General features: G+C 43.2%; 1 protein-coding gene across 1 annotated transcript in view; it reads left to right on the forward strand.

The window, feature by feature from the left end:
• setd3 (SET domain containing 3, actin histidine methyltransferase) overlaps window positions 1-12,473 on the forward strand; it is a 119,323-nt gene that overhangs the window by 45,177 nt on the left and 61,673 nt on the right. The window contains 2 exon segments of the mRNA XM_061794983.1: window positions 728-984; window positions 11,281-11,339. Of these exon segments, the coding sequence (XP_061650967.1) occupies window positions 728-984; window positions 11,281-11,339 (316 nt within the window).

Here is a 12,473-nt window from a genome sequence, read left to right on the forward strand (position 1 = left end):
CCATTGCTCTGCAAAATGCCTAATTTCCGTGCCGACATCTCCTTCGTCATTTTAGGTGTGCCACCAACTGGGCCAGCATGGGAAATGAATTGGGCATTCACCAAATATAAAAAAATAGAATGTTGAAAAATACTGCTAGATGTTAGTCGAGCTTACAGGCTTAATCAGCATTTTGTCATTTCTAGTATGGGCTTGGGTGAAAATATTTTTTGAAACAAAAAATTTTCATGGATTCCAGTTTTAAATAAAGACTGTTAAAAAAAAAAATAATCAATTCGAGGTGCAGCGCCGCTACGGCAAACGGACATCTTGATGCAACGTTGCGTTTTGATCCCCATGTACGCGGCATTCAAAATGCAGTGTCAAAAGGCTTTATGGACATGCACGCACGCGCACACACCCCGTTTCTTGTCCTCTGTTCAACCACTGTGACTGCCTCACTGAAACCCTAGGGTTCGATCGAACCTAGGTTAAGAATCACTGATTTAAAAGGTAGACCCTGGCCTCGGTCCCGACTGTCTGAGTTGAAATATAAAATTTATTTTCTTTTATTTTCAATCGAGTAATTTCAGTCCCAGAAGGGAAATTAAATTTTAAGTCCCTATGTATTGTGTTTCCTGCATGACACCAACCACAGTGTCTTTTGTCTATGCTTACTGATATTTGTGAATTGTGTGTGACATTGGTCAAAAAATTGTTAAAATGTAATGAAACCTCTGTGTCGTAGGACCTCTCCTCCGCCAGGACCGGATTCTTAAGGCTATGGGCAATGTGTCACTCGCCTTCCATCTGCTTTGTGAGCGGGCCAATCCTGCATCAATGTGGCTGCCATATATCCGCAGTCTTCCTCAGGATTACAGTATCCCACTATACTACCAGCCGGAAGAGGTGCAGCAGCTTTTGGGCACACAAGCGATTCAGGATGTCCTCAGCCAGTTTAAAAACACAGCCCGCCAGTATGCCTACTTCTACAAACTTTTACAGGTAAAGATTTTTTTTTATATATATATAATACGCTGATAAGGCACAACACTCAGTTCACATGAAAAACAGCATTTTATCAAATTAGTGTGTGGTACAGATTACAATATCGTAAGTTATTTTTACATGTGCCTAATGCAGCCCTATGGGGGGCACAAGCCAGTGCAAACTGTAGGATAAATGCAGAGGGTTGCGTCAGGAAGGCCATCCGGCTTAAAACTTTGCCAAACAAATATGAACGTTCATCCAAAGAATTCCATACCGGATCGGTCGTGGCCCGGGTTAACAACGTCCGCCACCGGCGCTGTCAACCTGCAGGGCGTCGTTGGAAATTAAGCTACTGTGGGTCGAAGTCGAAGAAGAATAAGAGGTGGAAAGCGGGTTCTTCGGCAGAAAGAGAAGAGGAGAGCACAGAGCTGAGAACTGAATGTGGAGACTTTGAATGTTGGGACTATGACAGGAAAATCTCGGGTGTTGGTTGACATGATGATTAGGAGAAAGGTTGATATATTCTGTGTCCAGGAGACTAGGTGGAAAGGCAGTAAGGCTAGAAGTTTAGGGGCAGGGTTTAAATTATTTTACCATGGTGTAGATGGGAAGAGAAATGGAGTCAGGGTTATTTTAAAAGAAGAGTTGGCTAAGAATGTCTTGGAGGTGAAAGGAGTATCAGATCGAGTGATGAGGCTGAAACTTGAAATTGAGGTTGTTATGTATAATGTGATTAGTGGCTATGCCCCACAGGTAGGATGTGACCTAGAGGGCAAAGAGAAATTCTGGAAGGAGCTAGACGAAGTAGTTCTCAGCATCCCAGACAGAGAGAGAGTTGGGATTGGTGCAGATTGTAATGGACATGTTGGTGAAGGAAATAAGGGTGATGAAGAAGTGATGGGTAGGTACAGCATCCAGGAAATGAACTTGGAGGTACAGATGGTGGTAGACTTTGCAAAAAGGATGTAGATGGCTTTAAGTAACACTTTTTTCCAGAAGAGGCAGGAACATAGGGTGACCTACAAGAGCGGAGGTAGAAGCACGCAGGTGGATTACATCTTGTGCAGACGATGTAATCTGAAGGAAGTTACCGACTGTGAGGTTGTGGTAGGGGAGAATGTGGCTAGACAGCATAGGATGGTGGTGTGTAAGATGACTCTGGTGGTGGAGAGGAAGATTAGGAAGACAAAGCCAGAGCAGAGAACCATGTGGTGGAAGCTGAGACAGGATGAGTGTTGTGCAGCTTTTTGGGAAGAGGGGAGACAGGCTCTCGTGGACAGGAGGAGCTTCCAGAAGACTGGACCACTGCAGCCAAGGTGATCAGAGAGGCAGGCAGGAGAGTACTTGGTGAGAAAGGAGAGGAGACTTGGTGGTGGAGCCTCACAGTACAGGAAATCATACAAGGAAAAAGGTTAGCTAAGAAGAAGTGGGACACTGAGAGGACCGAGGAGAGGCGAAAGGAATACATTGAGATGCGACACAGGGCAAAGGTCGAGGTGGCAAAGGCCAAACAAGAGGCATATGATGACATGTATGGCAGGTTGGACACTAAAGAAGGAGAAAAGGATCTATACAGGCTGGCCAGACAGAGGGATAGACATGGGAAGTGTGTGCAGCAGGTTAGGGTGATTAAGGATAGAGACGGAAATATGTTGACTGGTGCCAGCAGTGTGCTAGCTAGATGGAAAGAATACTTCGAGGAGTTGATGAATGAGGAAAATGAGAGAGAAGGCAGAGTAGAAGAGGCAAGTGTGGTGGACCAGGAAGTGGCAATGATTAGTAAGGGGGAAGTTAGAAAGGCATTAAAGAGGATGAAAAATGGAAAGGCAGTTGGTCCTGATGACATTCTTGTGGAGGTATGGAAGCATCTAGGAGAGGTGGCTGTGGAGGTTTTGATCAGCTTGTTCAATAGAATTCTAGCGCGTGAGAAGATGCCTGAGGAATGGAGGAAAAGTGTGCTGTGCCCATTTTTAAGAACAAGGGTGATGTGCAGAGCTGTGGGAACTATGGAAGAATAAAGTTGATGAGCCACACAATGAAGTTATGGGAAAGCGTAGTGGAGGCTAAACTCAGGACAGAAGTTAGTATTTGTGAGCAACAGTATGGTTTCATGCCTAGAAAGAGTACCATAGATGCATTATTTGCCTTGAGGATGTTGATGGAAAAGTACAGAGAAGGTCAGAAGTTAGCTACATTGTCTTTGTAGATCTAGAGAAAGCCTATGACAGAGTACCCAGAGAGGAACTGTGGTACTGCATGCGGAAGTCTGGAGTGGCAGAGAAGTATGTTAGAATAATACAGGACATGTACGAGGGCAGCAGAACAGCGATGAGGTGTGCTGTAGGTGTGACAGAATAATTTAAGGTGGAGGTGGGACTGCATCAGGGATCAGCCCTGAGCCCCTTCCTGTTTGCAGTGGTGATGGATAGGCTGACAGATGAGGTTAGACTGGAATCCCCGTGGACCACGATGTTTGACCACAGTTAGAAAGATGGACGCATACACTGGAAAGCAGAGGAATGAAGATTAGCCGAAGTAAGACATAATATATGTGCATGAATGAGACGGGTGGTGGGCTACAGGGAGAAGAGATAGCAAGGGTGGAGGACTTGAAATACTTGGGATCAACCATCCAGAGCAGTGATGAGTGTGGTCAGGAAGTGAAGAAACGGGTCCAAGCAGGTTGGAACGGGTGGAGGAAGGTGTCAGGTGTGTTATGTGACAGAAGAGTCTCTGCTAGGATGAAGGGCAAAATTTATGAGACAGTGGTGAGGCCAGCCATGATGTACGGATTAGAGACAGTAGCACTGAAGAGACAACAGGAAGCAGAGCTGGAGGTGGCGGAAATGAAGATGTTGAGGTTCGCTCTCGGAGTGACCAGGTTGGATAAAATTAGCGGGACAGCCAAGGTTTGATGTTTTTGAGACAAAGTTGGAGAGAGCAGACTTCAATGGTTTAGACACATCCAGAGGAGAAAAAGTGAGTATATTGGTATAAGGACGATGAGGATGGAGATGCCAGGCAAGAGAGCTAGAGGAAGAACAAAGAGAAGGTTGATTGATGTCGTGAGGGAAGACATGAGGGCAGTTGGTGTTCGATAGGAGGGTGCAGGAGATAGGCTTGCATGGAAAAGGATGATGCGCTGTGGCGACCCCAAAAGGGACAAGCCGAAAGGAAAAGAAGAAGATTTTTACATGTGCCTAATGTCTGATTTTATTCTGTGCCCCATAATTATATTTATTTATCCTATGTGTTTAAAGTTTTATAAGGGTAAAAGGACAGGAGAAGTTGAGCGTGTTTATTTAAAAAAAAAAAAAACTGCCTTGGGAAACATTCGTAGTTACAGTAAATTTAAGAAGTGAAACTCATGTTCTAGAGATTTGTTAAACACATGCACTGTAAAATATAATAACTTGACTTTGCTCTGTACAATGGTAAATTGACTTACGCGTTCAATTCGTTCCATGACCAAGCTCGTGACTGTTTACTCATACATCAAATAAATTATCCCTATTGAAACATTTTAAATTCTAGTAATCCATTCCAGTCCCCAAAAACCACCATGTTTTTACTTGTTTTAAATAAAGAAATGTAGCACTGTATTGGATAAAACATACCACTAAAGAATGTAAAGAAATAAACTGCTTTTATAAAGCTTAATTATTGTATGTTGGGACAAGCAGAGCTGTGAAATGTTACAGATCATCCATGTTACCGAAATCACTGAACGCTAACTCGAAACGCCTTGAAGGGGCGTACTGGAGTGCACCATCAACACTGTGTATAGTGGGGATGGGGCAATGCTGACCTTGACTCGGGACGTCGTGAGCCGGTGGGGAAAATACTTCGAAGACCCTCTCAATTCCACCGACACGCATGAAGAAGTAGAGTCTGGGGTCTCTCAGGCGGGTTCTCCTATCTCTGGGGTTGAGGTCACCGAGGTGGTTAAACTCTTTGGTGGCAAGGCCCCGGGGGTTGGATGATATTAGCCTGGAGTTCCTAAAGGCTCTGGATGTTGTGGGGCTGTCCTGGTTGACAGTGCCTCTGGATTGGCAGACTGGGGTGGTGGTACACTTTTTAAGAAGGGGGACCGGAGGGTATGTTCCAACTACAGTGGGATCAGACACCTCAATCTCCCTGGTAAGATCTATTCAGGGGTGCTGGAGAGGAGGGTCCGTCAGTGTGGTTTTCATCCTGCTGGTGGACCAGCTCTACACCCTCGGCAGGGTCCTCGAGGGTGCATGGGAGTTCACCCAACCAGTCTACATGTGTTTTATGGACTTGGAGACGGCGTTTGACTGTGTCCCTCGGGGAGTCCTGTGTTCTGTCCCAAGTGGAGGAGTTCTAGTATCTTGGGGTCTTGTTCACGAGTGAGGGAAGAATGGAACGGGAGATCGACAGGCGGATTGGTGCAGCGTCTGCAGTGATGCGGAAGCCGGACTTTGTATCGGTCCGTTGTGATGAAGAAGCCGAAAGGCAAAAGTACTTTGCGATGGTCTTGAGACAGCTCTCTGCTCTGACTCATCATGAGACGTGTCTTCACTCACCCCTTGGCAATGAGACCTTTTGTAGGCCATCAATTCGGACTGAACCAGCTGATATTAATTTGCACTGACAAGTGGCTGGATTGCTGTTTATTGATAGATTTTAGGTGTTTAGGTGCACCTCCCTTGTGTTCAATACTTTTTCCCTATGTCATTTCACATTATTACACACAACTTAATTCCTGAACTTATTTCTTTCCCTTTCTTTGTATGTATGGAGTACTCGGGTTGCTCCAAACATCTGGTGAAAATTTCATGTCAATAGCACCTTTGGAAATATATTGAGTGAGAAAAATTGTGACATGCTAAAGGTCAGAGGACAAAGATGTTAAAAATGTTCTTGATAACTCTAAAACCCATTTTACAAACCATATCTGCCATTTCAAAGTGATTATATAGCAGATATACAGCAGTTAAATAGATAAATGTGATTTATTACGCTGTGACGTAACACTAGCCAAACAGCTTGGTCATTCGGCGTTGTGTGCTATTGTTCCATGTATATTGGCTGTCGTATGATTTGGCGATTTCACGTTGGTTCATTGTGTGGCATTTTGTTCTACAAATGGTTCAGGCAGTGGCAAGAGTTTCTTTGGCTTTCCAAGTGAAAAAGGAATATGTGTCCAGCGGATAGGGAAGGTCAATCAATAAGGGAAGAAACATGGTCAGCTCTGTGTGCCTAGCAAGCATTTCAAACTCTGTGCTGATCACTTCGAACCGGCGTGTTTTGAGAAAGACTTAGATGAACGCATCGGATACTCAGGTGTCGTTAGGCAGAGGCTGAAACCAGCTGCGGTGCCAACTATTTTTCCTCCAGCCATAGGGACCTAAGAGAACTAAAGACAAGAGGTGAGGATTTCCTTGTATTTACCTACGTCTCTATTATTGTTATTATGCACTGGACGGGAGGGAAAAAAGACCCACACAGTAGTTTTCAGTACTGTCATCTGTACTTTTGCCTATATGGCAACCCAACAGACACGGTAAAGACTTTCTGTGCAGCGTCTTATAAAGCTACTCGAGCGAGGGGCACACAATATATAGGAATATTGCATACTGTGTAAAAGCTTGTGCCGTGTCGCTGATACATACGTATAGTCGCACTCAAAATATTGTCACCCCTCTTATTACTTTTATTTTGATGCAAGCACCGTAAAACCAAAAGTGCTGTGACTCGTGTCATGTGTGACCGATGTTTGCATGCAGCTGTGAGAGAAACACACGAGCGAACCTCCAGTCCATGATGTAAGAGACTTTGTGTCTCTTGCAGAAGCAACGCCTATATGTATCATTTCATATTAGCAACATGAGAAGAGTCCACAAAAATCTAAATCTGTCAAAAGGCAAAGTCTCGTTGGAATGCCCAACTTTAACGTGAGTACAACGAAGCAAGAATTTTGAAAATCGGATGATGGGTTCCGGAGAAATTTAGCTTTTTGTGTAGGGAAAAAACAGCCTTTTGGGCGAACGCTTTTGTCTGATACCACCTATAGGAATCGGGTTTAAAAAGAAAAAAATAACTTTAAATTAGAGTTAAACAGTAAAAAAAAAAAAAGGAAAAAATCATCGCTACAAAAATTTACACAATGTAATTGGCCATGTTCAATTAGATTTTGAACGTATTTCTTATGAAGATGCTCATTTAAAGGCACTAATTATCATAAATTGACAAAAAGTTTGTCTAAATGTCTTTTTTTCCAAGGGATGGTCTATATTTTTTGCAAAAGGTGTCATGTCGGAATGGAGAATGGAGCCAAGAGCAGGCAGAGGCTGAGCGATTGTGATGAACAGTTTATTGAAAAGGGGAAATGTAGACGTCCTTGAGGTAGTGGAGGCAGGGAATGCGCGACAGGCAGTGACGAGGGCAGGCGGCTGGCTTGACGGCGTGGCGGTAGGAATTCACGTGGCGTTGAACACGGAGGAAACACTGAGGACAAGGAGAGAGACAGAGGTCACAAAGGAGACGAGGAATAGTGTAGCTTACATGGACACTGAGGAGCCGTTGTACCGCTGGAGCAGCTGTAATACTCTGGCAAGAGTTTCGGGGATCTGGCAGGCTTTTATGCAGGTGGTAATGAGGGCTGATTGGTGACAGATGCACAACCGTGGAAGGTGCTGGAAAGAGAGTGTAAGATGGCGCAAGGCGTCACCCTGGCTCCAACCATGGTACTGCAGGATGGCCTCATGACAGTACCCCCCTCTCAACGGACGCCTCCCCGCGTCCTGCCAGGCTTCCCCGGGTGAGCCGCATAAAAGTCCGAAAGGTCCCCTGGGCCTCATGTCGAGGATGCGTGTAACCGTGAAGGCCGGATAGTTGTAATATACACGTAATATACCGATAACACGGGAGGGGGGGGGGGGGGGGGGGGCTACGGCCAGAGGGCCCAGGTAGAGACAGGTGCACGGCCGAGGAAAGTGCTGGAAAGAGAGAGAGGGGAGAGAGAGTGCAAGATGGCGCAAGGCGCTACCCAGGCTCCAGCCATGGTACTGCAGCATGTCTCATGACAAAAGGAATTCAAATGTGGACATAATATAAGAACCCATAATTTACTTTTAAAATACTGTACAAAATTTGAAAATGTCAACATTGGTTGCCATGGTAACAGGAACTTAATGATAGAATTAAGTCATTTTCAAAAGTAACTCTCAGGAACTGCTGGATGGATTTGGCTGAAACTTCTGCACCTACTTATAAAGCTATTGTGTGCAATAATGAAGTCCGGTGCTACACAGTTAATATTACTTGATGCGTTATGCTCTGCTGTCATTGTCCCTAGCCAATGTGGCGCCCTTGGCGAGCTTTTATATGCCTCCCCCCATCAACGATTTACATAAATTTACACAATTTATTTTAATTATGTATCTATGTTGTCTATGTTTTCCATGTTAAAAGTTGTCAAGTTATTGCAAATATGTGCCGCTTCCCCACTTGAAATTGATTCAACAATGGAAGATTTCATCTGGATTTAATTCAATGACCAAGCAACATTTTATTTTAGCATCTGGTAGTTTGGCCGTTTATTAAGAAGTTTCATTCCTTACATTTGTCTCGAGCAATGAGGTGTTTTAAGTGTATTGGCATCTGAATTTTAATTATATTCAGGATTTTGAGAAAAAGCAACAAAAATAACGAGATAAAATATTGTGAATGAGTGTAAGTAGTAAGAGAGAAACATAGTGTAATTTCTATAACGTCAAACTCCAGCTGTAGATGTATTCGTTTGTTTTCTCCACAACAAATAAGACTGTCACTGTTGTTTCAACGTTTTAGTTTAGCATTAAATAATTTATTTAGATGTTATTTATTTAGAACATGTAAACTTCACACAGGCGAGGCGGGATTTGAACTCTAGTCCTCAGAACTGTGAGGCACATGTGCTGACCAGTCATTCACCGTGCCGCCGCCTTTGTTACATTAATTAATATTTCAGCTAAAAGTTAAATATAGCAATGTTTAAAATAGTTATTTATGACTGTTTTATCACATCAAATGGTTTATATGTTTTAAGTTTTGATTTGACTAACTGTTTTAAGCTTTTAGCCTTTTATTTATAGGGTACGGACCGGAACTCACCGTTTTGGCATTAGTAGTGACTTCACATGACTCCGGTGAATTTTGTTCACGAAAGTAACGGAACCAAATGCTATAAAACGTTGATTCCTTTACCTACCCAACGATGAGGCACAAGGTTAATTTTTGTGATTCTGTGAGACGTTTTTGTCCCAATTAATTGTGATGTAAAGTTGCTACTTTGATCTTTGGTGAAGTTTTAGCTCAATGTTAAGCTTCCTCCTAAATTTTGAGTGGTTCCGGGTGAACCGGAATGTTAGCCAGTGCTCCACTATTTGACCTGGGTCTATCGATCTCAGAGCCCTACTGTGTTGATATGCCATTAGCATTTCATTCATGTATTCAGGACCTAAACCATTTAGTGATTTATAGACCAGTAGCAAAACTTTAAAATCTATTCTAAAGCAGACTGGAAGCCAGTGTAAAGACTTTAGAATTGGAGTAATATGCTCTGGTCAAAACCCGAGCTGCAGCATTCTGAATGAGCTGCAGCTGTTAATGCTCTTTTTGGGGAGTCCAGTCAAAAGACCATTACAATAGTCAAGTCTACTTGAGATAAAAGCATGGATGAGCTTCTCCTGGCCTGCTTGACACATGCAAGCCTTCGCTCTGGATATGTTCTTCAGATGGTCGAAGGGAGTTTTAGTAATCGATTTGATATGACTGTTGGAATGGGGGTTGTGAGCTTGTCAAACGCAGCAAACAGAGTGCGAGTATTGTTGAAGTTCTTACTGATGATTTCAGAAACGTTTTGCTGACTTGCCCTGACTAACTCTTGGATAAAATTACAATTACAAAGACTTTGTCTGTTGAGGTCATCTGGAGTTTAGTTTTTCTCCACTTACGTTATGCTTTCCTACACTTTGATTTCGAGGTCTTTACCATCATAGTGCTCCTCCACGGTGTTCTAGGTCGCCTCAAGATTGTCTTAGTTTTAATAGGAGCGACACCTTATTGTGGTGGAGGGGTTTGTGTGTCCCAATGATCCTCGGAGCTAAGTTGTCTGGGGCTTCATGCCCCTGGTAGGGTAAACAGGTCCGAGGTGAGGGACCAGAAAAAGCACTGCTCCAAAAACCCCTATGACGAACAAAATTAATGGATTTACGCTTCCCTTGCCAGCACGGGCATGGGAGTTCTCCCAACCAGTCTACATGTGTTTTGTGGACTTGGAGAAGGCGTTCGACCGTGTCCCTCGGGGAGTCCTGTGGGGGGTGCTTCGGGAGTATGGGGTACCGAACCCCCTGATATGGGCTGTTCGGTCACTGTATGACCGGTGTCAGAGTTTGGTCTGCATTACCGGCAATAAGTCGGACTTGTTTCCGGTGAGAGTTGGACTCCACCTCGACTTCCCTTTATCACATATTGTGTTCATAACTTTTATGGACAGAATTTCTAGACGCAGCCGAGGCGTAGAGGGGGTTTGTTGGCCTCCGTATTGCACCTTTGCTTTTTGCAGATGATGTTGTTCTGGTGGCTTCGTCAGGCCGTGATCTCCAACTCTCACTGGAACGGTTTGCAGTGTGAAACGGCTGGGATGAGAATCAGCACCTCCAAATCTGAGCCCATGGTCAGAAAAAAGGTGGAGTGCCCTCTCCAGGCCGTGGATGAGATCCTTCCCCAAGTGGAGGAGTTCAAGTATCTTGGGGTCTTGTTCACGAGTGAGTGAAGAACGGAATGGGAGATCGACTGGCGGCTCGGTGCAGCGTCTGCTGTGATGCAGACTTTGTATCGGTCCGTTGTGGTGAAGAAGGAGCTAAGCCGGAAGGCGAAGCACTCTATTTACCGGTCGATCTACGATCCTACCCTCACCTATGGTCACGAGCTGTGGGTCGTGACCAAAAGAACAGATACAAGCGGCCGAAAAGAGTGCAACCACTTGATTTTAGTTATTACTGCCAAGGGTGGCACAATAAGTTATTCAGTTCAGTGAGCAATTAGTTTTTCACATAAGGCCTGTGAGTTACCCCCCTTAAATAATTATTATTATTATTTTGATTTGTCTGAGATTTTCATAATGTTTTGATTATCTGAAACATTTAAGTCTGATAAATATGCGGGTTGTACTTGACTATATATTATGTGTGTATATGTGTGTACGGTATATGTTTACATATATAATTACAGACAATATATATATATATATTTTTTTTTACTTACTCTTTTTTTCCCTTGACCATCTTTTCCCACCATTTGCAGACTCATCCTGCTGCCGGTGTTCTACCATTGAAGGACAGCTTCACATTTGATGACTATAGGTCAGTGTGAAAGCGGAAAAGAAAGATGCTCATACGTGTATGTTTTTTGTGTTGTTGATGCTTGGTCATGAATTTAGCTCAAATTGATTTAAAGCAATTTAAAAGCAATTTTTTTTTTTTTTTTTTTCATACAACAAGCTTTTTACATGATAGAAACAAAAAGAGACTGAGAGAGAAAGAAGAGGCAGAGGAGAGAGAGAGTGGGAAATGGCCGGCCGTCCTCTGTCCGCTATTTGCAAGCCCCCACAATCTCTCTGAATCCGCAACTGGAAAAAACTGATCACTGTATAAGGAAGGTCCTTCAGTCAGTCAGTAAATTTCCATAATCAGGACTTTCCTACCCAGCCAGCTGTTGTAGCCCCCATGAGAATGCCCTTGGATAAGACAAACAATGGCTTGCTGCTTTTAGCAGGGCTAGACATCTCAGAGAAGTTACACCAGTTATTTAAAAATAAAACACTATAAAGGAAATACATCAAACCTTCAACATTTTAATATAAGTAATCACCTGTATTTGCACTAATTCATGATAATACAGGTATGTTATCTTGCAACCTCTTTTCAAAGCTTCAAGTGATACATGAAAAAATGGGGAGCCCTGCATTGGTTCAGCAGCAATTGTGGCTACAGTAAATATAAAAAAGAAATAGCAAGCAAGGAGGACACTGAAAATGTACTCATTGTATATGCTCAAGCAAATTAACATAATAGGCCGATACATGAAACTGTACAGAGTGAAGAAAGAAGAGAGATGCATCTTAAATGACCTAGTCTGGTGTTTGAGCTGTTAGCCACGACTCTGTAAACAGCAGCAGGCTTGTTTCCTGGAAGTCCCTCTCATGTTAGCGCAACTGCCTCTTCAGTTTTATGAGGGAAAAGTTCTAACATTCCCCATGATAACAGATGGAAGTACAACCCCAATTCCAATGAAGTTGAGATGTTGTGTTAAACATAAATAAAAACAGAATACAATGATTTGCAAATCATGTTCAACCTATATTTAATTGAATACACTACAAAGACATTTAATGTTCAAACTGATCAACTTTATTGTTTTTAGCAAATAATCATTAACTTCGAATTTTATGGCTGCAACAGGTTCCAAAAAAGCTGGGACAGGTGGCAAAAAAGACT

This window comes from Phyllopteryx taeniolatus, chromosome 13, assembly GCF_024500385.1.
Source record: "Phyllopteryx taeniolatus isolate TA_2022b chromosome 13, UOR_Ptae_1.2, whole genome shotgun sequence".
Lineage (NCBI taxonomy): Eukaryota > Metazoa > Chordata > Actinopteri > Syngnathiformes > Syngnathidae > Phyllopteryx > Phyllopteryx taeniolatus.